The sequence below is a fragment of the Pagrus major genome, chromosome 2 (assembly GCF_040436345.1).
Source record: "Pagrus major chromosome 2, Pma_NU_1.0".
Taxonomy (NCBI): Eukaryota; Metazoa; Chordata; class Actinopteri; order Spariformes; family Sparidae; genus Pagrus; species Pagrus major.
The window spans coordinates 22,084,846-22,112,536 of NC_133216.1; the positions used below are offsets into that span (position 1 = coordinate 22,084,846).

Genomic DNA, 27,691 nt, shown 5'->3' on the forward strand with positions numbered 1-27,691 from the left:
CACAAAAACTGCTGAACGGACTTCCATGAAACTTGGATGGAGGATGAGTCTCGGCCCTGAATAAGCACCTTTAGTTTTTGGTGCTAATCCGGATAAAGGGCCAGATCCAGGAATTTTTCTCACTCTTTAACATGGTGAGATAGGACATTTTTCAACAGTTTTGTTGATTTTAGAGGGAATAATGCATGGATCTTGATGGAAAAGATCAGATGTATTTAGGTGGATGGTATATATGAATGACTAGTTATGAGTGGGGACTGTTGGGCCTTGGTAGAGGTATAAACTCCACTAAGTGCCACTCTAGTTTTAATCAAAATATTATATACAGTTTTATGAAAGTATCTTTATGACATAGACCTTAAATTCGGGCTATATATCATATTCTGTGTAAGTCAAACTTATTGCTTATTTAAAGCACTTTGAATCACCTTTATGCCTGGAGGATAAAGGCAATACAAATAAACTTTATATAAACTAGACTCAGCTTGTTACTACTTTGAGATTTATGAGTAGCATTTAAATGGTAGCCTTCATATATTTGAGATACAGTTGCAGATGTATTTTCAGTGCCAAATGTGCATTGTTATTAATATTTTAATAGCTTAGGTACAATATTATTTTTTCAATGTTGTTTTATTATTATAGTTTTCTCAGCTCGAAAGGCACCATAGAATGCATTTTATCATATTTTATCTGCCATCCAAGAGGGAATTTTGCTGTGTTTTTTCAAACATGGGGGCGACAGGAGAGGGCAATTGATTGTGTGGAGTGTGGACGAATGCAAGTCAAAAAGTACTGTATAAGTGCAGCAGACTTTAGCAGACTTTATAGTCAAGGGTCCTCTTTAGGGATTTAAAAATGACACAGGAATATACTATAACTTGTAATGTTTATTCATACCTCACTCTCCATTCATCCATTCATGTTATGCAAAATATATTTATGTACAAAATACATTCAGTTTCACCTTTTCACAAGAACAACAAAAGCCATTTACAGTATAATACAAGACAACTTATTTCATAAAAGATTAGATCGTGTAAACATTGTCCTCAGTTTCTTTTATCAAATTCATAAAAACAATGTCAATCTCACATTACAAATATAACAGTTTCACTCTTATTACTTTATGCAGTATCAAAAAAAAAGAAGACGCACATTTAATACCCTAAAATTAAATGAGAACTACTGACAGAAAAAAATGAACAAAGCAGAACAGGAATTATATAAATCATATTAATGTAAACACAAGTTTTGCAATGTAATATCTTAAAAATGCTTCAGAAGCTTTCACAAATTCAAGAAAGTTATTATAATGAAATTATAAGTCACAAAAAAACATGAAGTTTGAAGCTATTTCTCTAGTTGCAAGTTGGCCATGAAAGCAAGTACAGCAGTTTTCAGTCACACAGGTATTTCATACATCACATGTTAACACATTAGTAAAGTACCTCTGCTTTCAGTTGTAATGGGGATCTGTAAATTCTAATAACTGTACCTACAAGACTGCGAAGATAGAAAAGTGTTAATGTTAAACAGGTTTTTTGCATTGATAATTGATTAACTGCACTTGCCATTGCTTAGAATTTAGTTAGAAAGAGAGAAATGCATTCTTACTGTAAAACATACATCACTCTACAGCTACAAGGCAATCTCTTTTAATTGTCTGTGTCCTCTCGTTTCCCTCTCCTGCATGGCTGTTTACTGGCTCAGAACCAGTTCACACTTATACAATGGACGCTTTGTCTTTCTGGCAGTCTAATTAAGTCTTTGGTAAATGCTTTTTCTACTATAAAATGAGTTTTCTAAGCCGAATGTACATCTGTGTGTGTGTGTGTTTATGGCCGCAGTTCAAAAGGTTATGTTACAAATATAAACTTCGGTCTCTCACAGCATTGACTTTCTCTCAGTTGAACATGTCCTGTAAAGTTCATTGCAGCATTAGTGTTCATAGCGATGGAGATGATGAAGTCTTGATAATAACATCATAATGAAAACATTTCAACTCTAGGGACAAAGATGATGATCAAATCAGCTCTCTCTTCAGTTTAAGCATGAAAGCTTATTACGATGTTGCTGATATTCATTGGTGCTAATGAAGCGTATGAATCTATTAGTTGATGAACTGAGCGCCTCCATGTGGCACCATCTCCGTTACTCCCCACGCCACTATGTTTCCCCTCTGCCCGCAGCCCTGGCCCTCCCGCAAAGCCAGCTGGGAAATCTCCTCTTCTGAAAGCACCCTGTCCCACATATTCACCCCTGACATCTTCCCCGCGAACGCCAGCTTGGTATCGAACCCTCCCTCAAACCCTGGCACCCCGCTCTCGCCTGGAGACAGAGGGCAGCAGCCGTTCCTCTCCTGCCCCAGCTGGAGTGAGCCTCCGTCGGGTAAGACGTGTCCCTCAGCCACTCCGGTTGTGGCAGCCACCTTTTTCCCGCCTGCCCACAGGGACGCCAGGCCTCTCTCAGATGACCAAGCCCCACACAAGTGGATCCACTCTGATGTGCCTCCTGGGTTCACCACACCCCGTGCCTCCACCAGGTGAGCCTCTCCTCCGATGGTGAGGAGCGCTGAGGTTTGACCGAGCAGCAGCTGGATCTCGTATGGGTTGCGACGATTTCCGTAGGAGACCAGCACAGTTTTGTTGGAGACGATGGTCGGCTTCACCCACATGCAGACAGTGAAGGAGGAGAGGGAGAGAGGGACGTCCGGTATGACAGAGGTGTAGATACGACGGGAACGCATGGGGAAGAGGAGCGCCATCTCACAACCTAAACAAGAAGAAGATAGAGTTCATTTATACTGAATAAGAATCGCCATTTCATATTTTCATAGTTGTGAGCAATGTAGGATGTCCATGACATAGACTGAAGACATGTCCTGTCCTTGATATACACTGATCAGCCACAATATTAAAACCAGACAGCTAATAACATTGATAATCTCGTTATAATGCAATGCTCTGCAGGGAAACACTGGGTCCTGGAACTCATGTGGATGTCACTTGACACGCACCACTCACACAAACACTGTTGTCGATCATGTACACCTCATGTCTAAGGCACTCCCCAATGGCAGTGGTCCCCCCGGCTGGTCTGCAATGTTGTTTGGGTGGTTTATGTGTGTCAAGTGGCATCCACATGAGTAAAAGTTTGTTTTCTCAACAGAAAGGCGGGTAACAGACAGCAAAAAGAGGCAAGAACCTGGGTGAGCCAGATGAAATAAAGATGTAGCAAAAGAAACCTGGGCCCGAAATAGAACCTTGGGGGACTCCACATGTAATACATTTTGAGAATGAGGACTACCAGTCTACAGCTACAGCTTGCTAAAGCTATGTAGACTCTGTCTTATATTATCTTTTTGTAGTTTGACTGTGAATGGATACATTTGACCTATGTCACTGATGTGCATGCATACATTTTCTGGACTACGCTGCTGCATAATGTGGGTTAATATCTCTATCCAAAAAGGATAGGAAATGCTTGTTCAGCCATATTGTGCATTCTCCTCAGTACGATCACACAGAGTGCTGTTTTGAAAAGGTATAGTCAGGTGGCAGTATTAGAAATGAAAGTCTGGTTTTAAAACAGAGTTCAGTTCACGGTCAGGTGATGAGATCATGAATCATGGGAGGTGTTTTTTTCTGCACCACCAACACACATACACACCTCCCTCTGTGGGTCATTGGGTTCATTTGGTTTCTTCTGCTTCATTTCATTCTTCTCCCTCTTCTTCTCTCTTTTTAATCACTCAGACACTCTCTTCTGATCTCACCCTCTTATGTGAAACCTACATTTGTTACCTACAGACAGAAACTATGTGTGGTATTTGTGTGTATCCCGTTGAGCGAGGGCTTTCCTGGCAATTTATTCCCTATTACATAATGCAATGTAAATGCATTTTGTGCTTATGAGCTCTGTTGGAGGTATTGTGTACTGTGATATGTATGTGTGTGTGTGTGTGTGTGTGTGTGTGTGTGTGTGTGTGTGTTTGTCATGCGTGTCATGCATGTGTGTACGTGAAAAGCTCTCACTTATTGTCCCAACCTGTATCCATTATCTTTTGTTTTTCTTCACTCTCTTTTGAGTTTTCACGTCACTACATTTAATTTCCATTAGTCTTTTTTCTTCTCAGTCTGCCCCCCCACCCCTCTGGTCGCTCCAGTTAGCAGACACACTCCATCCCTACTAAAACCAGAGCTCCCAAATATTGATGTTACATTTGTCTCAGGTTTCTGCCACTCACAAAATAATGGTGAAAAAAGACATTTTGAACATGCTGAGTGTCTGTCTTCATGATGCTTTCCATCTGGCTCTGCTTTCCCAGGGTGCTTTGGTGCGGCAACTGGCCAATGATTACACCTCCCTCGGCTCTGTATGTAGGGCAGCTTTACATTAAAGGTGTGTGTGCAGCACAGTGTATGTGTGTGTGTGTGTGCGCGTGCATTAAGTGAGTAATATAATGTATCATGTTTGTTTTGCAGGTTTTATTTGATTAATTCTAGGAAATGAAGTTGTCTCACTTACATGAGTGCTTGCTTTGTGGGACTACAGTTGATCCAAATTTACTTACTCACACTTAATCACTAAATCTCTAAAGTTACATTGTTGTTAGTCAGTGTTTAAATTAAGGACGGAGAGAAACCCAGAGTAGTAGCTCTGCTAACTGAAACCACATGCTCTGGTGGCTTGAATCTGAGAAGAATTTATGTTCGCGGCCAATCCAGCAAGAGTTTTATATTATCTTTTTTTTTTCTTTTCGTGCATTTCTGGTATTATCTTTAAACACCAAAAATTCATTAAATATCTTTCAGTGAACATAGCTGAAGGCAAAGGTTTAGATTGATGGATGAAGTCCCACTCTAGCTGAGCTGAGAGTTTGACCCAGGGTTTTGTTTTACTTGTTGGACGATTCACCAAAATGTGTTTTTAATAAATGATAAACAAACAGAAATAATAGGCAATAAGGGAGCATTATACGACTGACCCTGTAGCTGACCACTAGTTCCTCTTTTTACATGTTTGGCTGAACTGTATCAACTGAGACTAATGTTAGTAAGTGACGGGTAAAAGGATATGTTTCTACTTGAGGACAACTTGCCTGGAGACAGACAGAGGAAGTGGAAAAGGTATTTAGGACAAGGTGCATGATTAGTTGTTGGTAGTTGAGAAGCAAAGCCCGACAGAGAGGGGAGTCTCATTATTTTTACTTGAAGCGTGACCTGAATGTGTCAACACAGAAGAAAATTTGAAGGTGGAAGGTTGTTTGGGTGGCGCTGTTGTGAAAGAAGAAGACAAATACAAAGAAACAGAAACAGGTAAAGACAGACACAGAGATTGCTGGTGGTGAGATGGATTTCTTACCTGCGGGTAGGTATCTTTGCCTCGATGACCTCAGCACCTCCTCCAGGCCGACCCTCGTCTGTTGCAGGGCAGCCAGCACCCCGTCTAAAGCCAACTCTCGTGATGTGACCTCTTGCTCCTGGTTCACAGCCCTTCTGCTTTCTGATCCTGTCTTTGGACTCGTCCCCGCTCCTGGGCTGCTGAAGCACCCGGTCTCCAGCTTGGCGAGTCGGGAAGCTTGTATTCGTGCTATTGAGAGGAGCTGCTGTAGCATCGCCTCTAGGTGGTTTGAATTCCCTACAGAATTCCCAGCAGCAGCAGCAGCAGCAGCAGAAGTCTGATCTTTAGGTCTGAGGCGCTCCAGGGTTTCTCTGAGGCGGCCCTCCAGCTGCAAGGCCATCCTTCTTCCTGCTGTCTCCACTGCAACCCCACAGGAGCCACCATACTGGGCCACAAACCTAATCAAAAGAACCAATGTAAAAGATTTTAACCATTCCAGCTGAAGAGTTTCAATCCACCAAGGCCCATTTAGAAATCAGTCTTGGCTCCCAATTCATTCATGAAATCTGGAGGGAAATTGCACCATATTTCAAGGTAAAACAACATATTTGATAACCCATTAGCTCAAGTTAGCAGTCAGCCACTTCCTAGCTAACGTTACCCTTTGACTACATCCAGTGTGTTTCATTTCCAGGCTGAAATAAATGTGTCCAACATGTGCACTGATATTTTAGAATTAATTTACACCTTACATTGTAGCATGTAACAATATCAAAGGGTAATGGTAGCTAGGAAGTGGTTTGATGCTAAAGATAGCTGTTGTCTAATGTAAGCTACTGGGTCATCAAATATGTTTTACCTTGAAATACGGCCTGATGTCCGTCCAGATTTTACTAGCCATTGCCTTATTTGGTGAGCTGGGAGTGAGAACCTGTTGAAAACAAGACATAAAGGCATCACCATGGGCTCTGGGAACATGTCATGGGCCTTTTTCATTATTTACCATCATTTAATAGACCAAATGATTGATCAATTGATTGAGGAAATGATTGGTTAATTATTTATTCTGAAAATAATCAGCCCTCGCCCTGAGAACATCGTTGGATCGAGGATAGGAATACTTGTATTTGCACTTAAAAGTTGTAAATTTTGATCCCCAGTGTAGTAAACCTCCAAATTACCTTTAAAAAGCATGAACTCGGGGTAATATAAAAACCTTTTGAGGGCATATAAAACACTGAAATTCTATTGGGACCTCTTACTATTGTGACCGAGTTGCTTAATTCACATTTTCAGCCGAACGAAAACCCATTTTATTCGCTCAGTCCTCTGATCCCTTTGTCCAACCAACCTGAGCATTTCCCCACGCAGTGACCCCATCTCCACCTTGATGATGTCATCAGCGTACTGAAGCAGCATGTTCTCCCTCATCTGACTGTTCTCCAGCATCGAGAAGATCTTGTCCCATTTGGTCAGATCCGGAGAACTGCAGGGGGCCGAGCTCGGCGTGGCTGGAGAGAGGGATTGTAAAAAGAGAGAGAAAAAAGAGAGAAAGGTTAAGATGATTAAGAGATAAAATGATGGGTTTGTTACATTATGTATGTATGACATTGACAATTCAACATGAAAAGTGTTATTATTAATTAATTATTATTAATGGATTTTGTCACTCCCAGATCTGTTCTTTGTCTTAATGCTCTACATTTTGGAACTGCATTTCCCATAATGCTTTGTGAGATTTAAACAACATGCACAGTATAATGTATTCAGTTAGTTACCTGTCCTCTACAACCACCTAACAAACTTTTTTGTTAGGTGGTTGCCGAATTAGCTATCAGTAGTTCCTCTTTGCACTTCACCCATGGATATACAGACATCTATTACTCGATTACTTTAATACCAACGGAAATTTGAAAATGTGATGATTCTAAGGCAAGTTCTGGAATTATAAGAATGTTTTTTTCCGATGACTTCTTAGTGGATTTATGGATGCTTATTCCTGATAAACATCGGAGAGAATGATAAAGCACTGACGTGTAAATCACACTGAATCCAAACATATATGAATCATATCTGTGTGTTCAGATTAGACTGAGTTATGACACTGACAGAGGGAGAACAAATTTTGACTCAAACCGCGGCTGTCAGGCACGAAGGGGTTTAAAGTGATTTTTCTCTGCCTTACAAAGGTCCGGGATTTAAACAGCTCAAGCTCTCCTCTGCCATCATGCTATATGTCATCATATTTAACTCTTCTCGAATGAGAGTGACGGGAACGGGAATTCGTTTAACCGCCTCACTGTAGTTATTCACCAGATGCTATGGCACGTGTGAGAGCAAACAGGACATATCCATAACTTCTATTACATGTGCTGCGTTGAGCATACTATGGTCTCTGCAGCTTTGACAGGAACTTCCAGGCCATATGGAGAAAGACAGAAAAGGGAACATTTGTTTTGGTCATCTGGAAGAGCAGATGGAGGTGGAGGTAAAAGAAGAAGTGAGGATGTGGAGGAGAGAGACAAGAACGTGAGAAAGAAACAGGACAATTGACCCATAAACCGACGGATCATCTGCTTCCCTTTTAAAAGGACGACCTGCTGAGAGCGGTGAGGGGAGATAACAACAGCAGAGAGAAAGGGGGAGAGTGATAATATGTGTCAGACACACTGTTCAAATTAACGTGAGCCTCTCAAAGTCTGTTTATACCCGCAAACGTCTTCTAGAGGGGCATTATCACAAGACTGCGGGATTTGTTTTGGCTGCCTGTCCTCACGGTTCAAACTAAATTAGGCAGAGGGTTCATGCACTCTGCTCCCTCTGATTTACCAAAGTAAAAGCACAGGTCTGTCAGGGCTTTATGAAGTATTTTGATGGATCTGAAAGTAAGTAGAGGGTAAAAAGACCTTGGATTCTTGAGCCTTTGGGGTACTTTTGACCCACAGAGTTTGAGGTCTTTGAAAGTTGAATGAGCTACTGCACTTGGTTACTTCTTATCGTTATTGTTTTTATACAGTTCTTTAATGAATGAATTACATTTATTTCTGTTTTTTTCAAAAGGACGACCCTGTACACTCATTTTAAAGTACGTTAGAACAATAGAAAACGGACAGATGGAAAAGTACTTTAAAGGGTAGAAGAAGTACAACCCGTACCCTCCTTTGGCCAACAGTCTGAGTTTACTTCTCTGCTACATGTAATTTTTTAGCCTGTCATTCATTTAAGAATGAACGATGTCATGACCTCTCTCTTGTCCTCATTAATTCAAATTCCTCTCAGACATTCAGAGATTACAGCAGGTCAGAAGTAATCATCTGTGTCTTCCTCCAGGCTTTGACCCCTCAAACTGTACTGAACTCACGTGATTCTTCCTCGTCCGGCGAGCCAATTCTGCATTTTTGTGTGTTTCTTTGTCCTTCTCGCTCCCACCTTTTCATGCTTTGGCAGGCAGAAACAATCTGTTCTCCCCTTTTGTAATTTATGTGCTTGTATTTGACTCTTTGCAGTCATCTGTGCAAGCCACTCTCATGTTTAATCACATCCCAGGCTGTACCCAGAGCTAAGTTTGCTGCCTGCGGGGCAATTAAACCTCTCTCAAGCTTTAAAACAACAAGCAAATGTAAAATGCACGCTTGCGAGGGCCCCACTGCACTCACACTTTCTCTTTCATGTACACATCTTACCTGAACATGTTCTTTTCTCTCACAAACAGCTGAGGGAAGAGTTTCATACTGATATGCCTAAATGTTTCTGACTGGTAATCAGTCATTCATGCAGTAATATGTGTTGGACCCTGTTGGCAGCTTGCAAAAGCCCTCTGCTTCTCTGGCTCAGCATGTTCTTTGATGCGGCTCGTTTCACATACAAACTGCCTCTGCCAACAGTCTATATGCTGTATATACAGTGCTGCTTGTTCTCTCTTCTCTGTCTTTCTCTCTGCATGTGTTGTCTTTGATTTCCCTTGTAGAGTTTCTGTGTTTGCTTCTGATCTTATTCTAGTTTAATACACCACTTATTTATGTTGCACTTTCTGCTGCAACAACTGAATATTCCCTCCTGGGCCAATAAAGGATTTTCTTATCTAACCCGAACCCCATGTTATCGTCATGAAACACTACAATAAGAGTCTCTTAAAAAGTAAAATAATAGTGTAAGAACAGTTTTACAGTCATGACTCTGTCATAAGAACTGTCATCAATATCACAAAACATAATCACTAGAAGGAAAAATGTTTGGTTTGGGCCAGTGTTAGATATTATCAAATATTGCGATATTTGCCGTCATGTGTGTCGTTTTTTTCACAATATCGAATATCAGACAGCTTTTCTAGCATCTTTGGGCTTTTATTTTGAAAAGAAAATGCACATGGAGCTGTCTTGGCAGCTTTGGGAGGTTACTACAGGTTAATTTGCGTGATGTAGCGGCATGCACGCAGCACTTTATGATATGTTAAAGTTTTATTATTGTTGTAGTTCTTAAATCATAGAGATAACTACTATTCTGCACTTTTTGTCAGTTTTAAAGGCAAAGCAAGGCAAGTTTTTTTTATATCGCACCATTCAGACACCAGGCATTTCAGAGGGCTTTACAGGAGCATAGGAATGCATTCAAAATAAGACATTATGGGAGCACTATCATTACATCATAGCTGCTCACACAGTACACTTGTATACGTGACCGATGCCTAGTGCATCATGATCAGTCTAAGGAGCATGCCGAATGTTGATTTCCACTCGAGTCAGTGATGACAGAGACTGAACATACAGTACGAGGATGATGCTATAATGTCCTGAGCTCACCCCTCAAACAACCGCACACATAGATCCTACGAGAAATCAAAATATCACGCTCCACAATTAAATTAAATGTGAGTAGCTTCATCAGAGAAATCTTTGACTCCAGCACGCGCACACACACACACACACACACACACACACACACACACAGTTCAACACTTACGTTCTGGTGTGTCTCCCTCTGTGATTTCATTGTAGTAGGGTTCAGCGTAGTTGACCTCATATTCATCCTCCCCGTATGCCAGAACGAGACACACGCACGCCGACAGCATGCACACTGCCTGGGGGAGCCTCCACCGAAACATGCTGCTGCTGCTGAGTGTGTGAGAGAGTGTACGAGGACTAATGAGTGTGTCTGGTAAGTTTCAGGTCCGCTCCTCTGCCTACCTGCTTGTCTGTGTGTCTGTGTGTTTGTGTGTGATGTGAGAGAGAGTCAGGTTGGCTGTGTGTGCGTTTGTCTCTGCTGCTTCTCTCTGTCCGTCTGTCTCACTTTCTACAGCGCTGCAGGTCCACCACTCTGTTTTTCTACCCCTCACTCTCTCATACAGTATTTGTCCCTCCTCCCTAATGACTCCCCACCTCTCTCTCCTTCTCTCCCTCTCTCTCTCTCCCTCTCTCTCCCTCTCTTTCTCCCTCTCTCTCTCTCTCCCCGTCTCTCACTCTTTCTCTCCCCATCTCTCTCATTCTTTCTCGTTAAATGCTGAGCAATCCTTTGGCAGGAAGCCCGGCAGTGTAGAGTACTCCAACCAGAGTGAGGGACTGCTTGGTCTCACACACACACACACACACACACACACACACACACACACACACACACACACACACACACACACACACACACATTTGATAATTTTCAGCACTGTATACTTTTAATATTATTAGAAGATGAATCCTGTCAGTTCTGATAACTCACAACAGTAGGTGCAATATGATGACATATATTGTATAACGATATAAAATAGGTCTTTTGTTTCATATTGTGCTCTATAGCTCATAACAACCGTTTTCGCCATAATTGGCTTTGTGTTCTTCAGCACAGCACAAATGTAGGTGGGAAATTTGCATGAAGGCAACTCAAAGAAACATAGATGAGAGAGAATATGACAGGACAAGAAACAAAAGAATATCAGACTGGTTGTAAACAAGCCAACAGTTTAGTTTAGTTTTTAGATTATCCTGAAAGTGAGTATGTCAAATTTTACAAATACAGTAAACAGTAACTAATATAGTCAATGTACAGGGAAAAAGTCCCCAGACTCCCTTAAAAAATCTGGTCATTTGTGAGTTTTGGAGTTAGGAGAAACTTTATGAACTTTGTGAAACACTACTGATGACAGATTCTTAATTGTTTGGGCCTTCTTAATTCGGCAAAAGTTATTCATCAAGATATTTCAGTCTTCATGCCCGTTCTCCCTGTGAATTACATGTTTATTTGTGGGTAGAGCGGGGAAGTCAGATCCAGTCCAGTCACTCACTTATGTCTTCCTGATCAGTTGAGTTGATATGAGTTTGTGATCTGGCTGATCTTGAGACTGTGATTCTTGCCCCATCTGACAACATGTAAGGTGGGTTTTGCAAGGTGAGATAAATTTCCTCTGGGGTTAAATTTTTACATATTTCACGCATCAAGATATGCAGAATTATCTTTAATCCAGTCTCTGACCTGAACCTCATTATGAACCCAGTTATTAAGCAAAATTATACATTCAAACTCGTGAGGAATGTTCCTCGAGGAAGTGAGGAAATGTTCGAAAATTTCTCAAAATTCCACCCTTGTGAAAACGTTTGGCTCTCTCAAGTAAAGAAATGTAAAAGCAGCGCTCCAGCTTGTGAGCGAGCCGGTGAGTCATGCGTCGTTGGAGGTAGCCTGTGTGTCGTAATCAGATATAACTGCAGCTCCTGCGACTCAGAGAGAAAGAGAGAAAGCGAGAGGGGGAGAGGGGGGAGGAAGCAGGGAACATAAACTTTCCTGATTTTTGCCCCATGCAGAGACGGTGTGTGTGTGTGTGTGTGTGTGTGTGTGTGTGTGTGTGTGTGTGTGTGTGTGTGTGTGTGTGTGTGTGTGTGTGTGTGAGCGTGTTTGGACGTGTGTGTGTGAGCGTGTGTGCGTACGTTGAGGGAAGTTTGAATAGATCCCAGACATCGGGGGTTTCTAAAAGGGTTTATTGTTCTCCTGCTTCGCTCTGTTTATTTATTTATTTGTCAGCCTCACTGTGTGTATGTGCATAGCTGTGTGTATAGACTGTATGCGGTGAGTGTTTTGTGTGTATGTGTTTGTTTGTGTGTATTTTCAGGGGGATGGAAATAATGACTTCCTCATGAGATTTAAGGATTCTCCCGTTCTCCCACTCTCACCCGTCTCCCCCTCCCTCCGTCTCTCCGTCTGTGTCTCTTTCATTGTGTTTTCTGTTTTCTCTCTCTCAAATACCTACTGATACACACACTTGTTCTCTTGTTATCTGGGCGGAACAGCCTTTTCATTCAGACAGCTGCACATAGAGAGACAGAGAGGGAGTTGTTTGAGAAAAAAGAGGACAAAATATTGCTTTAACCTGCTCCCAGTTTATTAAAGCTTTATGCATTTTCTTTTCTAAAAGACGGTGCTGAAGTCAACACCGTCTTCTGCAACACTTGGGATGTACAGCACAGCAAAGTCGGACATATTAACAGTAAACACATAAAAACAGACAAATAAGGAAACGATTTAACTACATAGCCTACTCAACCACAGTAGAAGCACAAAAGTCAAAATAATCCAAAATGATGAAATAAACACCATCGGAGCAAATCAACTATATGAGGCAGGCATGATGCTCCTCCACTGAAACACTCCCAGTGGGATCTGAGGCTGCGTGGAGGACGGAACAAAGTGGAATCAAGGGGCTCGGCTTAGTAATGACACTGAATATGGGTAACGAGCTCCTGCCAAAAAAATCTGTCCCACATTACAAAAAGTTGATTACAGAAAGTTTTATGTCCAAATCTTCTGTAATAAAGGAATTAACAGGATAAATATAATGCAATATCTAACATTTGTACTTGTACATCATTTTACCTTTTTGGAACCATTTTTTTTTTTTGGTTGTGAAGAATTGTGATATAGACTTGTACAACAAGGATGTGTCCGTACGCTACAGCATCACTGTTGGGTGTCCCTACCAGTACAACAGACATAACAGTTTCAACTGTTTTCCGTCCTTGTATTAATCTTCTGTTAAAGTTCTGTCACAGTGATCAACTTTGTTTTTGCCCTCAGGTCCCCGCTGACAACAATAAGAATCATTTCCTGGAAAGAGTGTACCCACACTGTTGGGACATTATCTTCCATTGCCACAATTGGAAAAATAAAAGTTGAGAAATCATTAAATAGAGTGCAAGAGAGGACGGACCTGTCTCTTAACTTTATAAGACAGAAACAAGCAGTGACAATCTGATGAAAGCCTGGACTGTAATCCTTCAATTGATACCACATTGAAGTCTGTAGATCATCATTAGATCAGCGACTGATTCCTGGAATTTTGGCAAAAAAGTCAGTGAAAAATCTTGAGCTGCGTAAGGAAAAACTACTTTTTCTCATTTTGGCCATGTTGTGACAAAGTATGACCTCATGAAATCGGAGACAAAAAGTTGAGAAACATGCTGACTCTGAAGTTTTAACACAACTATGTGTTGTTAAGAGCTAACCTAGACTTGGACCCATACCTGCAATGAAGGTATAAAATTAAGAATGGTATAATGCCTTATCCTAAGAAGAGGCAGACAGATATTATACACCTAAAGATGATAATTGAAAATGACACAACACATGTGGGTATATACACAGTATGTGTGTAGTGTAAATGCTTCCATGTTTTGCCTTACGATCACAACCTGAGGTAGGAATTAAGCCACCTGGAAACACATCATACAAGTTCCTCTGACAGACCAGTAAAGAAATTACTTCAGTGTGTGTGTATGGACACTATGCAGGTTATACATTGTGTGTGCATTCTTGGATAAATGTGACTTACCAGTGTTCTTGAGAAATCAGAGGAATGTATTTTAAATAGACTTTAGTCTTATTAAAATTACACATCAAATGTATAATTTTACCTTGCGGGATGTCAATAAAGAGGTCAATAAAGCTTCTGAAAGGAAAAAACACAGATAAAACTCCATGACTGATGGCATCAAATTAATTAAGAGATTGGCCTGTACTGTGTAGCTTTACAGTGTAACCTTTACATTCAGAGTTTTAACACAGGACAAAAAAACATAAAAAGCAGCCATACATCTACAGAAAAGTAAAAAAAAGTCAATAGTAAGATGGATATTTTTACATTCAATCATCCTCTCACACAAAGAGCAGAAATAGACAACTTTTTCCAACTTTACCCCCTCTTGGTGTTTTCCTGTGGTTTCACTGTTGACCAAGAAACCCTGATCTCAGTGCTATGAAAAGGCAGAGTAAAACACCCATTTGTATTAATAAGAAGGGAAGTTTTGTTAATTGCAACTGTTTTAGGAAGACAGCCGCTTTTGAACCGCCTCAAGTCCCAGTGGTAAGGGAAAACACATATCAACGAAGGATCAGCCTTTGACACAACACCAGAGCGCTCTCCATCGAGTGAATGGCCGTCCGTTCCCTCTTGTTTTACCCCAGTTTCTATCACTCTCCCTCTTCTCCGTCTTTGCCTCCTCCATCAGCAGGGTTCATTTCTCTTTCAGTGTAGAGTTTCCACAGTTATTCCAGTTGTCCCACTGTTACCTGGGGATAGCCACTGGGGAAAACAATGCCTCTTCCTGTTTTGGTTGTGTAATGGCAGACGGCTTCCTTTGTGCCTTAATTTGACCTTCATTTCAAAAGCATAGGGGACCGTTCTATTCGTGGATGGTGTCATTTCTCTACAGCCATTACACTGAGCAATCAGTATTTACTTAAGAATGATCAGTAGAAGCAAAAAAGTTGTCTACTGCCTTTTTAACTGTAGGTGGAGAGGCTTTAATGTTGCAAGATAGAGTACGTTGAGTACGTACCTATTATGCTTTTTCATTTCTTTCCTTTCCCTCAGTGTGTTATATAGGTTCTTGTGCATGTAAAGGATCTTGAAAGTCCTGACAACAGAAGCTCCTCTCTCCTTCAGAAAACACTGCTCCTGAAACACCGCATCAGTAGTCCATTAATTCTACGTCAAGAACTAGTTTGGCACGTAAGAACTGATTTAGCACAGCTGCTCTGTAGTTAGTTAGCGGTGCTAGCTCAGGCATGTGCAAGCCGACCAGTTAGAGCCGACTGGGTATTCAGGAGGGGGGCTCTTAAAGAGACAGGAGCTAAAACAGAGCATTTCAGACAGAGGGGGAATACCGTGCTGCAACACTGGACAGTATGAGAAAAATTATGTTTTTTGAGCACTCAAGCATGTAAACACAAAGTAAGGTAGTAGTAACCCGAAATAAAATGATGAAGCTGAAAATGAGCATAATATGTCTCCTTTCAGTCTGCAGTGCCTCCTTTCTTATAACAGTAAAAGCTACTTATCCTGAGCGTAACTCAGTCCTTCTTGATGTTAAAACATACATTCAGTTAAAAAAAATGTCAAATGAGTCACTTTTGGACTCATTTGGTTTAATGTCCTGCTTTGTTATTTAAGTATGACTTATTGAATTGACTTTACACCAGGGGACTTCATATCATATGACATCAAGCATGCCAATGTGAAGACTACACCTCCAGCTGCGCTTAATTTCTGCTGACTCGGCAGTCAGTGAAAGATATGCTGAGTAATGCGGCTGTCTTCGACTCATCATAGTCTGTAAAACGTCACTCTGAGTTCTTTAGTAATTACATGGGATGAAGAGGAAGTTCATGTCAGAGTGGAGAGGACATTTTGTCTTTCACAGACAGAGAGTCTGGGGGTGAAGTTATGTAGGTGAAAGGGGAGGACGGTCACTGAGTTTAAACTTTGCACAAGAGACTTTCTATGATGTTTATAGATATAGATCTCTATGAAGTGAACATCTGGCTTGCTGTTATGGTTTTCACTTTATGATTTAGAAGTAAAACACTTTTATGCATTTAAGATTTTGAGTCATGTGTACACGTGATGAAAATCCTTACGTCTTTCTTTGAGCTCTGGTGACTGGATCCCCTCAAGCTTGGCAGTAATGTTTCATATGGTCCTGAATACTTTAAATCATTTGCACTGTGTTCCAGAGGGGTGGTGGAGGGTTCAGTCATGAAAAAATGTACAGTATCCCAAAGATATGGGCTCCCTGGGAGAGGCTTGACTCCTGTCTCTCACATTTTGATTTGACAGGTTCTCCCTGCCCTCGCCCACCTGAGTTTGTTTTTGCTGCGTGATATATGACTTTTGGGAGATGTGCACACGAAATGAACGTTGGAAGCTACAGAAAACACGTTTAAGTCGTAAAAATATACAGAAACATCCCTCTGGATATCATTTGTGCTGATCTCTGCATTCTTGTCTTGTATAACTTCAGTTGCTCAAGAGTTTAGAATTCAGGAGTGTGTTTTGGCTGCACATTGTTGGATATGAATAGATGTGGATATGTGAAATGTCCACAATAGATATATTGGATGGATGGCCATGGAAGTTGGCGCAGACATTCATGTCTCCCATACGATGAATCCAAATAACTTGTGGGTTCTCACACTACCAAAGCCAGCCCTCAATCAAAAATAATTTATCAAATCATTTTATTTATGTCCAAATGCCTGCAAAACTGATGACATCCCCGTCAGCTTAGCAAATGTTGGCATGCTAACACTAAACAAAGATGGTGAACATGGGGTCCACCTTATTCCTATTCAGTTTGTGTAGGCATAAAAAAAGCAGTCATCAAAGATATTAAAATGACTTTCCCAAAACCACATAGTGCACCTTTAACATCAGCATAAGGACAGAGTGTGTCGTGTGCTGTGCACATTGAAGCAAGTTATGATTTATGATTTAAGGCTATATAAATGAAATTTGACCGGAAAAGTCAAAGGCTCTTGAACAGGCAGCTGTAGGCCCTTGGTACTTGTGATGGACATTTTTCACGAATTGCTGATTTTTTAAGGACTGAACGATGAGCAGATAAAATACTCGGTAGATTGTTTGATGATGAAAGTAATCATTAGTTGCAGCCCTGGTCTAAGAATGACTTAATTGCTCCATAGCTACCACAACAAACATCTTGATCACTCCCAGCCTGGCAGAAAAGACAACTAACTACATGAGTTTGGATGCTGTTCTTATTGTTCACCTTTGTAAATATTCACTTGACTTTTAAATAACCCTTTTCTAAACCAGCAACCTGAGTTTTATGGAAGTGCGGAACACTTTTTTTTGCTCTTCACTTCTTCTGTATGCACTCAGGGCTTCCTCTTGACAACTTTAAGGGCTAAAATGTCTTTACTTAAAGGTCCAGTGTGTAGGATTTAGGTTGGGTTTATTGGCAGAAATAGAATATGATATTAATTTTTATGTTTTCATTAGTGTAAAATCACCTGAAACTAAGAATCATTGTGGGGTTTTTTCGTGGCCATACCACCAGATGCTATTAAAGACTTGGCCTTTAAGATGTTAAAAAATGAAATGTGCATGTGCAGTTATTAACTTTGATTTAGATGCACTGGTCCCAGCGCTGTTAGTGATACCTTCACTTTATGGTTTTGTCATTGCTGTGGGTTGTAATTGCTTCTTACCACAGCCATGTCCACAGTACAGCAAAGAAAATTATTTTTCTCATGACTCAGACTGTTTAAGTGTCCTCTAAGGGGCTTTATGGAAGTATTTTGCGCGGACATTTTAATATATTCGGGACAAAGACAGAATAGCCAAAAGCTGTATTGAAGTCATTTTTTATTCAAAGTTATGTAAGTGTCTCTCCAGAATTGGTCATTATTTTTTTGTAACTCACCTTGGGATTCTAATGTGACATTTGGGAAACAGCACAGCAAAGAAAGAAAGCCATCACGTCCTCTCCTGCCTCTTCACATAAACTTAACAATAGTTTAACAGATCAGTTAGGTCTCTGTTTTCTTGGAAAAATATCCGAGGAGAAAAACGTCGCCTTTGTGCGCTACAGAACCAAAGGTCATTACAGGAGGTTTTATCGAGATTTGTAAGTCATGATGAGGAGTAGGCTGTATGCTGGAATGAAGATATGAAGGTCAGATAATGCAGCTGTAGGACGATACAGTGGAAGACAAATAAAGTGCCTTCACAAAATAAAATGTGGGTCATTTAGTAGATATTTAATCATCAAAAAGAGTACATCCAGTCCAGCCAGGCTGTATGTCACATGTGCTCCGTGTGTGTTTAGATCAGCTCTATAAATCCTCCTCAGTGTGTTTCGGTACAGACTCTCATCTCCTCATACCTTTTAACATTCCTCTGAACAGGCCTGTAAATGCAGCAACCTTAACTTTATGGTTATTACAAGCTCTCTCCCTTTCTGTACATGTACCGCAACTGTCTCTTTTTATGGTGATTTGTGTTGTGTTTGATGTTGTACAGTACGATCTATGATTAAAGTAAGGCAAGAGGGACATAAAAATAACCACTGGTCATCTTCCAGATATTTATGTGCACTCTTCTCTCTCGTCTCCTCCTACACAGAACAGAACAGTACAGAACAGTCAGTCCTCTCTGTTGATCAGTACCAGTCGTCTGTTCTAACAGTAGGCCTGTGGTTAAAGTGATTTATAGCTGTGGACCATCTGATGTGTAAAAGGCTCCTGCTATTATATTTTATCAAATATGACAAAAGTTCCACATATTATAGACCAGATGTTCATGCATACACTATATACTGTTAATGTGATAAAAACTGATACATATTGTAATTTTGTTTTAAGAAGTCGATGCAAAGGCAGGTATGTTGTTACCCAAATTAAACTTTTGGATGAATTGCCATGAAATTTCATACATACATGAACACGAGTGATTTTTGTTGATTCCCTGACTTTTCTTGTAGGTTCACATTTGTGGTTTTGAGTGAAATGCTTGAACAACCACTGGATGGATTGTCAAGACATTTGGTTCAGACATCCATGTTCCCCTCAGGATTCATCTTTGATGATTGCTTAAAGGGTAACTCCACCAATTTTTACACATCAAAGTGTGTTTACAGGTCTTTGGGAGTACTACTCCATACAGTATGTGAAGAAAGTAGTATAAATCCTTTTGTGGCACGTTTGTGTAGCTCTTTGTGATCTGATAAATTGCCACCAGTGATGTCACTCAGTGGCTAAGTTGCATTGTGGGTAATGTAGGCACCAGTTTTTGAAAAGCAGTCCATTATAGCATTGCACTCCTAAAACACTGTTGGACTCATTATGGATAGTTTAAAAACAAGTGATCAAAATTGATGAATCAGAACCAGAGATATCACCTTTTGTATTTTTCCGTTGGTGCCTACATTACCCACAATGCAACTCAGCCACTGAGTGACATCACTGGAGGCAGTTTATCAGATTACGTGCAGCTTCCTCTGGAAGTAGTAGTACTCCCCAAGACCTGTAAACACTCTGTAATGAGTTACCCTTTAACTTGCTTACCTTGCACCACCAACTAGTCCAAACATCCCTTTTGGATGCCTACAAAACTAATGACATTGACATTGTTAAGTGAATTAGCAAATGTTTTTATGCTATGTTAAACTAAGATGATGAACGCAGTTGACATACCTGCTATACGTCGGCATGTTGGCATTTCTTGTTGATACACTATATGGCAAGAATAAACGTGTGATCAAATGGAAATTGAAAAAAACAATAAATTCAACTAAATGGTTCTAATATAATAGAATAACCTTCATTAACATACCGACTTTTTCTCCTCTAATCTGCTTCTGTTACCTCTTGCAGCACATGTCAGCAGTCCACCATGAATAAATAAAGTTTATCCAGTATAATCTAATTTAATCATCACATGGGACTCAATCTGAAACCTTCTAGGTTGGAGCTGAAATGGCTTGATCTCACAGTGAAGCTGTTTGTTGTATTACAAATGAGGTGTTGATTACTTCATCTATTAAGCATCAGTTTATTTGTTTTTTTTATCTGACCTCATCAGACCATGTTCACTCAGTGTTCCAGCCTTTTCTGCAGATACTGTAAACTTAATAAAAGACTATCAGATTAAATCCACAACAATCAACACCACACAAAAATTGTCCTTTGTTCGTGTGGTTAAACACTGAGTTTACAATATTTTCTTAAATGGACAATATCTTCTTGTCGTCGGTTCACTGTAGGACACAATAGCCATTGTTTGAAATCTTGAAATGTCAACAATAATGAAGCTACCATTTGGAAACAAGAGTCTTTGTTCTGAATTGTGAATGATTTAAAGATGTTGCATACGTGAGTCAGCGGCTGTTGGGTAATGCCGTGGGTTTTGTTGGACTGAGTGTTGATTCTACTCATGCGTCAGCACTGACTTTATTTTTTCCTGCATCAGCATCATTGAAGGAATATTGACAACAAATGGGGAAATTGATCTGAACACAGATGTTGTATCATGACTGGGGGTCATGTCTGCTTTCAATAACAATTACAGGAAATATGCATGATGTTCAACAACAGCTGCGCCACAAACAGCTAAAAGGAAAATTCTGAGTGTTCTTCTCATAACTTCAATCAATTATTTTAGTGGTAATAAAATGGGTCGACCCTTGTGGATGCAGTCTAATACAAGTCCTGCAATAAATTCTCCATCTGGCGAGTCTGAGATGCTGTTGAACTGTATTGCATTATATATAGTGTAGTTTACCCTGCTGACTGTATAAAATATGAATGGAGTTTCTGGTGTCAAGAAGAATCTGATTGTATAGTATAAGCTTATGACAAAATGGCCCCACTTCTCACTTGATTTATTACCTCAGTAAACAGTTTCCTATGACTTTATGGTCTCAATTGCTAGTTTAAGTCTTCTTTAATACAGCATGATGTTCATTTAGTAGATTATGATCCCATTTTGAGTAAAACAGATGATAAAGGAGGGAGCACCTTTTGGGTGTGGCTACCTTGTGATTGACAACTTGGCAACCAAGATGGCGCTGGCCGTATTGCCAAACTCAAGGCTTCAAAACGGTAGCCCACAGACTACTGGGTGATGTAGGGTAAAGTTTATAATACATAGAGTAGAACGAATACATCAAAAGAATGGTCTTCCTTTGACAAGGGAGAACGATTGGAAATTTGGGGGTTCATTTTGGGAAAATGTAATCTCTAATTTCACATATTTTTGCCATTGGTCACCACTGTTCACACTAAATACTGTTTTCTGACCCTTTTCAATACTAAAATGGTGGTTGCCAAGTTTGTATTTTACATTTGTCGATTTTTACTGCGTGGCTGACTACATATTGAAACCATCTCTGTCTCTCTCTGTCTGACAGGTAACCACATGCTGTTACGGGTGTTGCCCTCGGTCTACCCCAGACAACCAGACACCATCCACTGTCACCTGGGCAACCTCACTGCCATGATGTCACAGCTGGAGTCCCCGGAGCAACAGCACCTGATCAGACTCATTCAGATGGTGGCGGAGCAGCATCCACTTGTGAGTGTTCGAGTTGTTTTTATGTGAGAAATAAACACAGTGTACTGTGGGAAAATAAAGCTATTCACTGTCCCATCCACAGACTGTTATTTTGTATAACCACATGAGCCTGAGTGAATTATCCCACTGCCACTTTCCCACAAATCTGAATGCAATTTATATTTCGTCACATATTTCAAAAACTTTTTGTTGGCATCTTAGTCAGTCTTGGATTAACTGTTTCAAGAAGCCTAGAAACACCTAATTAAACAAAAAATATTCAAAATGATGAGGAGGGAGTAATAGTAGACAGTGTGGTAATCTGAAAATAAAGGCACCATCCAACTAAATCAGAACTGTGTCTCTGTGGCACAAGTTTATATTTAACTTGGCATAGGCTGACAAAGCTTTGCTTTAACATCTCTGCCAATGAGTCGAGCTTAATCAGACATTTACCGTTCAAATTTGCTTCATCCTGTAACGATCTCATGACGAAATGTAGAAAAATTACCCTGGAATGTAGCTAGAAGTGAGGAACTGGAGCACATCTCTCAGTAGGAATTCCCTTAATCCTGCATATTTTGGTGCGGAGCGGCTGATGTTCAACATGAGGGGAAAGTACCACATACCAACAAACAGAGCACATGCTGGTAAAACATGGATAGTTTCACTCACATGTGACTCACTGGAGCCACAAAACCAGCCATCTGGAGTTATTCTGATCTCCACCCCCCGCACAGACACACAAAATGTTTCTGTTGTGATTGTGGCTACATTCATCACAATAGTTAGATTCACTTACTGGAAGAGATGTGGTACTATTGAAAAGATTTAATGGAACTTTGAAATTGCATAACATCAACATCTTCTCCCTGAGGACCAGATATTTTTTTAAATGAACATGATTGTTCAGAACAAGTGACTCATAAAATAGCAGCAGGAGGGCCAGCGATGTTGGGCTTTGTTGGACTGATCCAGTCCAGTCTAGTCCGGTCCAGTGTGACCAGTCCAGGTAATGAGGCGGAAGAGGGTCAAGCTTTTTTTTCTCATTAGTTACCAGTCGGTTTAGCTCACTCCAGGGTCACTCCTCTAACCTGCAGCCTTTGTTAAATAATCTATTTTAATGACTGGTTGGTTCGTTCTCAAAACTAAGTAACTTTCTTTCCTCTCTACCTGTGTTTCTTCTCACCTGTACAGATGTTGAGCCCTCAGGTGCCCACACTAGTCAGTTACCTAGGAGACCAGTCCCTAACTGAGGCCCTGCTGGTCGCGCTGGTGGACGTGTCACAGGCCAGCCCTTCCTCACTGGTCAGCTTCCTGCCAGCGCTGAGGATTGTGGGACAACAGTGTCCTGCTCTCCTGGGTCACGTGGCCGAAATCCATGGTGCTGTGGGGATCATCAGTGAGGTACAGACACACAAATTAATAAGTTTGTATTCATCTGCAGCAGTGATTTGTAGTTGTTGCAGAAAGTGGAAGCGTGTATTTCAGTAATACTTCAAAAAAACTTAAATAAAATCACAATCAGTGTTAAAGGGTTTTCTACAAAAAAACAATTTTGTAACTTTTTTCACTGATTTGGGTGAAACTGGAGAAAATAAATATAGATTTGTTGAGTTTCTGATGGCAGCTTTGCCACTAAAGTAACTGCTAACTGCTGCTAAATGCATCTACCCTGAGCTCGGTTAGCTCAAACCCAAACCCAGCAAGTAAATAACCTCTGTACTGTATTCCTTGTTGGCCTTCACCGTCTCGCAGGCTGTAGTGTTCCTTCCTGGTCCCGGCCATCTTCACTTTCTTGAGACGGTCTTCGGACCGCAAGCTCCATGGCAGGTTGTGTAATGCACATTCAGCAATACTGGCTACTGTAAACGCCAATTAAACAAACAAGATATAACATTTAAATAAGTGAGCTTTAGAGGTGCTGGTGAAGGCTAGCCATTTCCCCCTGGTTCCAGTCTTCGTGCGAAGCTAAGCTAACTGTTGGTGGCAGCTCTGTATTGACTTAATACACATTAGAGTGGTATCAGTCTTCTCATCCAACTGCAAGAATGCAAATTACCTCATTCCCAAAATGTCAAGCTATGTCCTTCAAGAAAAATGTTCAAGTAATCGGTTATATAAAGTTTGAAGGAATTAACAAAGAAATGGAATTCCTTGAAATCTGACTGAGTCTTTAAGCATTTTGGCAAAAAAACAAACAAACAAACAAAACAGAAAATCATATGCAGTTGCTCTCTGTAGCAAACGTCAGTGTTGTGGTGTATTGGCTGTTCATAGTAAACACAGTCAGATAAACACATTCATGTAAAAATGGCATCGACTTGACATTATGATACTCCTTATGTCTGCTTGGCAGTAGGTATTCACACACGCACACACACACACACACACACTGAAACATGCAGGAGTGATTATTTTAATGAGTATGGAGAATTTGGCTGCACTCTCACATGACTTGTTCTCTGTTGTCCTGCCAAGTGTAAAACACACACTCTCACACCGGACAGGCCGGGCAGATCCGGAGGTTGTGACTGCTGTCTGACACCAACATCAGTGTTCGTCTGTCCTAAACAAACACATGGCAGCTCTTCAGAGAGCTCTGTCTCTCTACAGCTGAATAGGGATGAAGAAACACAACAAACTGCTGTCTCAGTAGGGGGAGAAAAAAATGGAATATGAAGGAACAGTTAAGGAGCTGAAATGGAAAATCAGCTTCATTACAGAGGAGACAATCTCAACTGAACTGCAACCGAGATTGTCCAAACTTCCTGTCTAGTGTGTCTAAGTATTTGATTCAGCAGATTTCTATAAATACATCTGCTCAAACTATAACTAATGCTTCTAATTATACAGAGTTTTGGAAGACTTACAATATCAGAATTTGTTTTGGCTAAATTGGTCCCATTAGCCTCACTTTGGCCAACCTGTGGGTTAAACACTTGGCTGCCCTGCAGACTTGGCTGCTTGTTTGCCCCTAATAGCACTTCTTCGTTGGAAAAATTGGTGTTTGAGCCATTAACTGACTGTGGACCCCCTCCCTGGAGACCCTCTTACAAAAACACTTGAGCTGCTGATTGCAAGTTAATTAGCCTAGCAACTGGAGCAAACTGCAAGGTGGCATCGCTGCTGACTGATGGGTTGGAAAGGAAAGGAATAATGTCACAAACACACACGTGCACAAAGTGGAGGGTCAGTCATTAAGACTTGTTTGATCAGCTGCCTGACTTCTTTGGTCACGAATGCTAGTGTGCTAACATGCTTAACTGTGGTGAAAATTGTAAAAACATACCTGCTAAACATCAGCATGTTAGCATTGTTATTGTGTGGATGCTAGCATGCTAATGTTAGCTTTTATCTCTCTTTTATTTCAGTGCAGCCTCACAGAGCTGCTGGCGTGGCTGTAGACTGTTAGGCCTTGTTCAGACTGCCGGCTTTTCCAGATTGTATCCAGATTTATTTTTCAGTCCAGAGCACAACAAAACCACATGAAATGCAGTTTTTGCAGATTGGATCTAAGCCACTTTTGGAGGTGGTTTGTAATACGATTCCAATCAGATTTAGACGTGTCTCTTAAATCTTAAATTGGATTTGAAAGTGTCTTTTGTTGTTCTAAGTGCTGTATCGTAGGCAACTGGACTTTTGGGTCACTCCCCTCCAAACTTAATAGGGCCATGTTTGTGTACTTCTTTACTGATCTGGGCACAAATTGTGTAAATACCAGATTTAAATGTTGGTTTTACCCATGTGATCTCAGCAGGTTGAATAAAGGTTTGTGAGTCCCACACATACGGTTTGCTCTGAGAAGCTTGTGTGATTGAGTCACAGAGTGTGCAAAGTGCAGAGGTCCGTTTGGGACCTGCCTGACATATGGGTATGTAGTGCATGAGATAATTGTATGAACTTGTGTTGTGAAGACAAAGTGAGTAATACATGATTGTCCCTGCAACAGTGTGTAATGATAGGTAGGATGAAGTCACACGCTAGTCCGTGTGTAATGTGTGTGTGCATAGTGAAGACAGTGACAGCAGGACAGGGTGAGGGTTCCCACTGTTTTCCTCTGGGTCCATTTAAGGCAGTTTAACATCAATTTGGGGAAATTAACGAAAGGGGGAAATATGGCACGACTGTCTTCAGAAGATACACACACACACACACACAGATAGAGACACACACATAGAGATCACGGAGCTGGAAACCATAATCAAGTTTTCTATTACACCAGGGCAACCTTTCCTCCAAAAGCTCCCTTCCTCCTCAGTCTTTTTGTGGAAGAACCTGCCAACCCAGCTTCAGGACAAACACAAATACACTCACACACATACACACACACACACACACACACACACACACACACACACACACACAGTTCGTCGGACCTCAGTGTCCTGTCTTTCTTCACATTGGAACCATTTGGAAAATAACCCATGTTTTTCTGGGAAATGCCTCCACCGAGGCCTCCTGGTGATGGCAGTGGAGAGTACCTCCTGTGGGTTTGTGTTCATGCCCTACACACACACACACACACACACACACACACACACACACACACACACACACACACAGACACACTAGGATGCATTTGTACTTGATTGTGACAGGATTGCACAATAGGCTCTCTGGCTCTCTTTACCTCCTAAAGGGAGTTAGTCTATATTGTGTTTTCTGGACTCGCTGCTTGTTAGATCAGCATATATCACCATGTTTATTAAAATACTGAGAGAAAGAAGCCCCAATAATGCTGTCCAATCCAGCAGTCCTGTAGTAAATCCTAGCTTTGAGAACTAAAATAGTTTTTATTCGGTGTTGATGCTGCTCAGAAATGTGTTAATGTTATGGTTATTTTAAGGCTTTAGTTTGTGGTGACCTTGTGTTATACCTCATTTGTCTTTCTTTTCCTGTGTTGATTCCAGTATCATAACAGGTCACTCAGTTGTTCTTTAAAACACTAATGTTATCAGCCAAAATGAAGGTTAGATGGTTGCACTGTTACCGTGCACCCTCTTTTTATTGAGTGATTTAATTTAATTTAATGTAATTGAATTGAATTTAATAATTATTTTAGAAATGGAGCAGTGGTTCTCAACCCATGGTCATGGTCTGATTATTAACCAGTATTTTGTGAAACACTGAGTCGCTTTTAACCTCTTCTGGGCTTTAAAACTTATTCAGAGAAGAAATTTAAGAAGGTAAGAATAACTCATAAAAATGTTTGAGCTTCGACAAGGGGTCGCAAGTTCGCTTTGTTTTTTGAGTGTCGCGAGCCAAAAAGGTTGGAAAGTACTTGCACAGACACAGAACATGTTACGCAGTGTTTTTTTTCCAACCCAAAAATGGAGTATTACGAAAGTCCTTTTAGGCCGGTGTTGCCACTCGTCTGCCATCTTGGCAACAAGTTATTTGGGCCTAGTAAGACCAGGCCATCTAAATGAATGGGGAGAGAGAGACAGAACTTATGATAAAATGTGCATGAACAGAATCACCAGTCAAATCTGATTAAATTATCTCCAAAATCAGCTTTAAAACACTTTTTATCATCTCAGGTTATACTACTTCTACACATGCGCACGACACCAGCTTCTGTCACAGCTCGATCCAGAGTGCAGTGACGTAAATGTTAACCTCATGAACTCACCTTTCTCAGTAACCCTGTGCATTCTTGTGATATCCTTATTTTCTATGATTTTCCTGCTTCAGGTGTGATAAAACAAATGATTGGCTTTTGGGGGAAGGGGCGGGATATGTGTCCTGCAACCGCCATCTCTGGCGTTAAGGACTTTTCTATTGAAAATCTTTTAGGTGGTTTGTCTCCTCTCCTACATCATCTTTAGTATTACTTCGGTAAAACCTCATACTGTACGGATGCTTTTGTACGGAGGGAATACTTTCAGTGACTCTGCTGAAAGTCCTCACACTTCCTCTGTTCAGATTTCAAAGCTGAAATCATCTCTCCAGTGATATATAGCCTACTCATTTTCACAAATAATTAATGCGCTCTGGGAAGGAAAGCACACA

At 40.7% G+C, this 27,691-nt stretch overlaps 2 protein-coding genes across 2 annotated transcripts in view; one reads left to right on the forward strand and one right to left on the reverse strand.

The window, feature by feature from the left end:
• veph1 (ventricular zone expressed PH domain-containing 1) overlaps window positions 1-27,691 on the forward strand; it is a 71,468-nt gene that overhangs the window by 8,664 nt on the left and 35,113 nt on the right. The window contains exons 4-5 of the mRNA XM_073491613.1: window positions 21,534-21,697; window positions 22,874-23,083. Of these exons, the coding sequence (XP_073347714.1) occupies window positions 21,534-21,697; window positions 22,874-23,083 (374 nt within the window). The remainder of the gene's footprint in view (window positions 1-21,533; window positions 21,698-22,873; window positions 23,084-27,691) is intronic.
• Window positions 1,123-10,447, reverse strand: ptx3a (pentraxin 3, long a). The gene is made up of 4 exons (XM_073490479.1): window positions 10,306-10,447; window positions 6,698-6,857; window positions 5,368-5,804; window positions 1,123-2,775 (listed from the first exon to the last, which is right to left on the reverse strand). Exons 1-4 carry the CDS (start codon window positions 10,445-10,447, stop codon window positions 2,114-2,116), a joined length of 1,401 nt encoding a protein of 466 aa, XP_073346580.1. The 3' UTR covers window positions 1,123-2,113.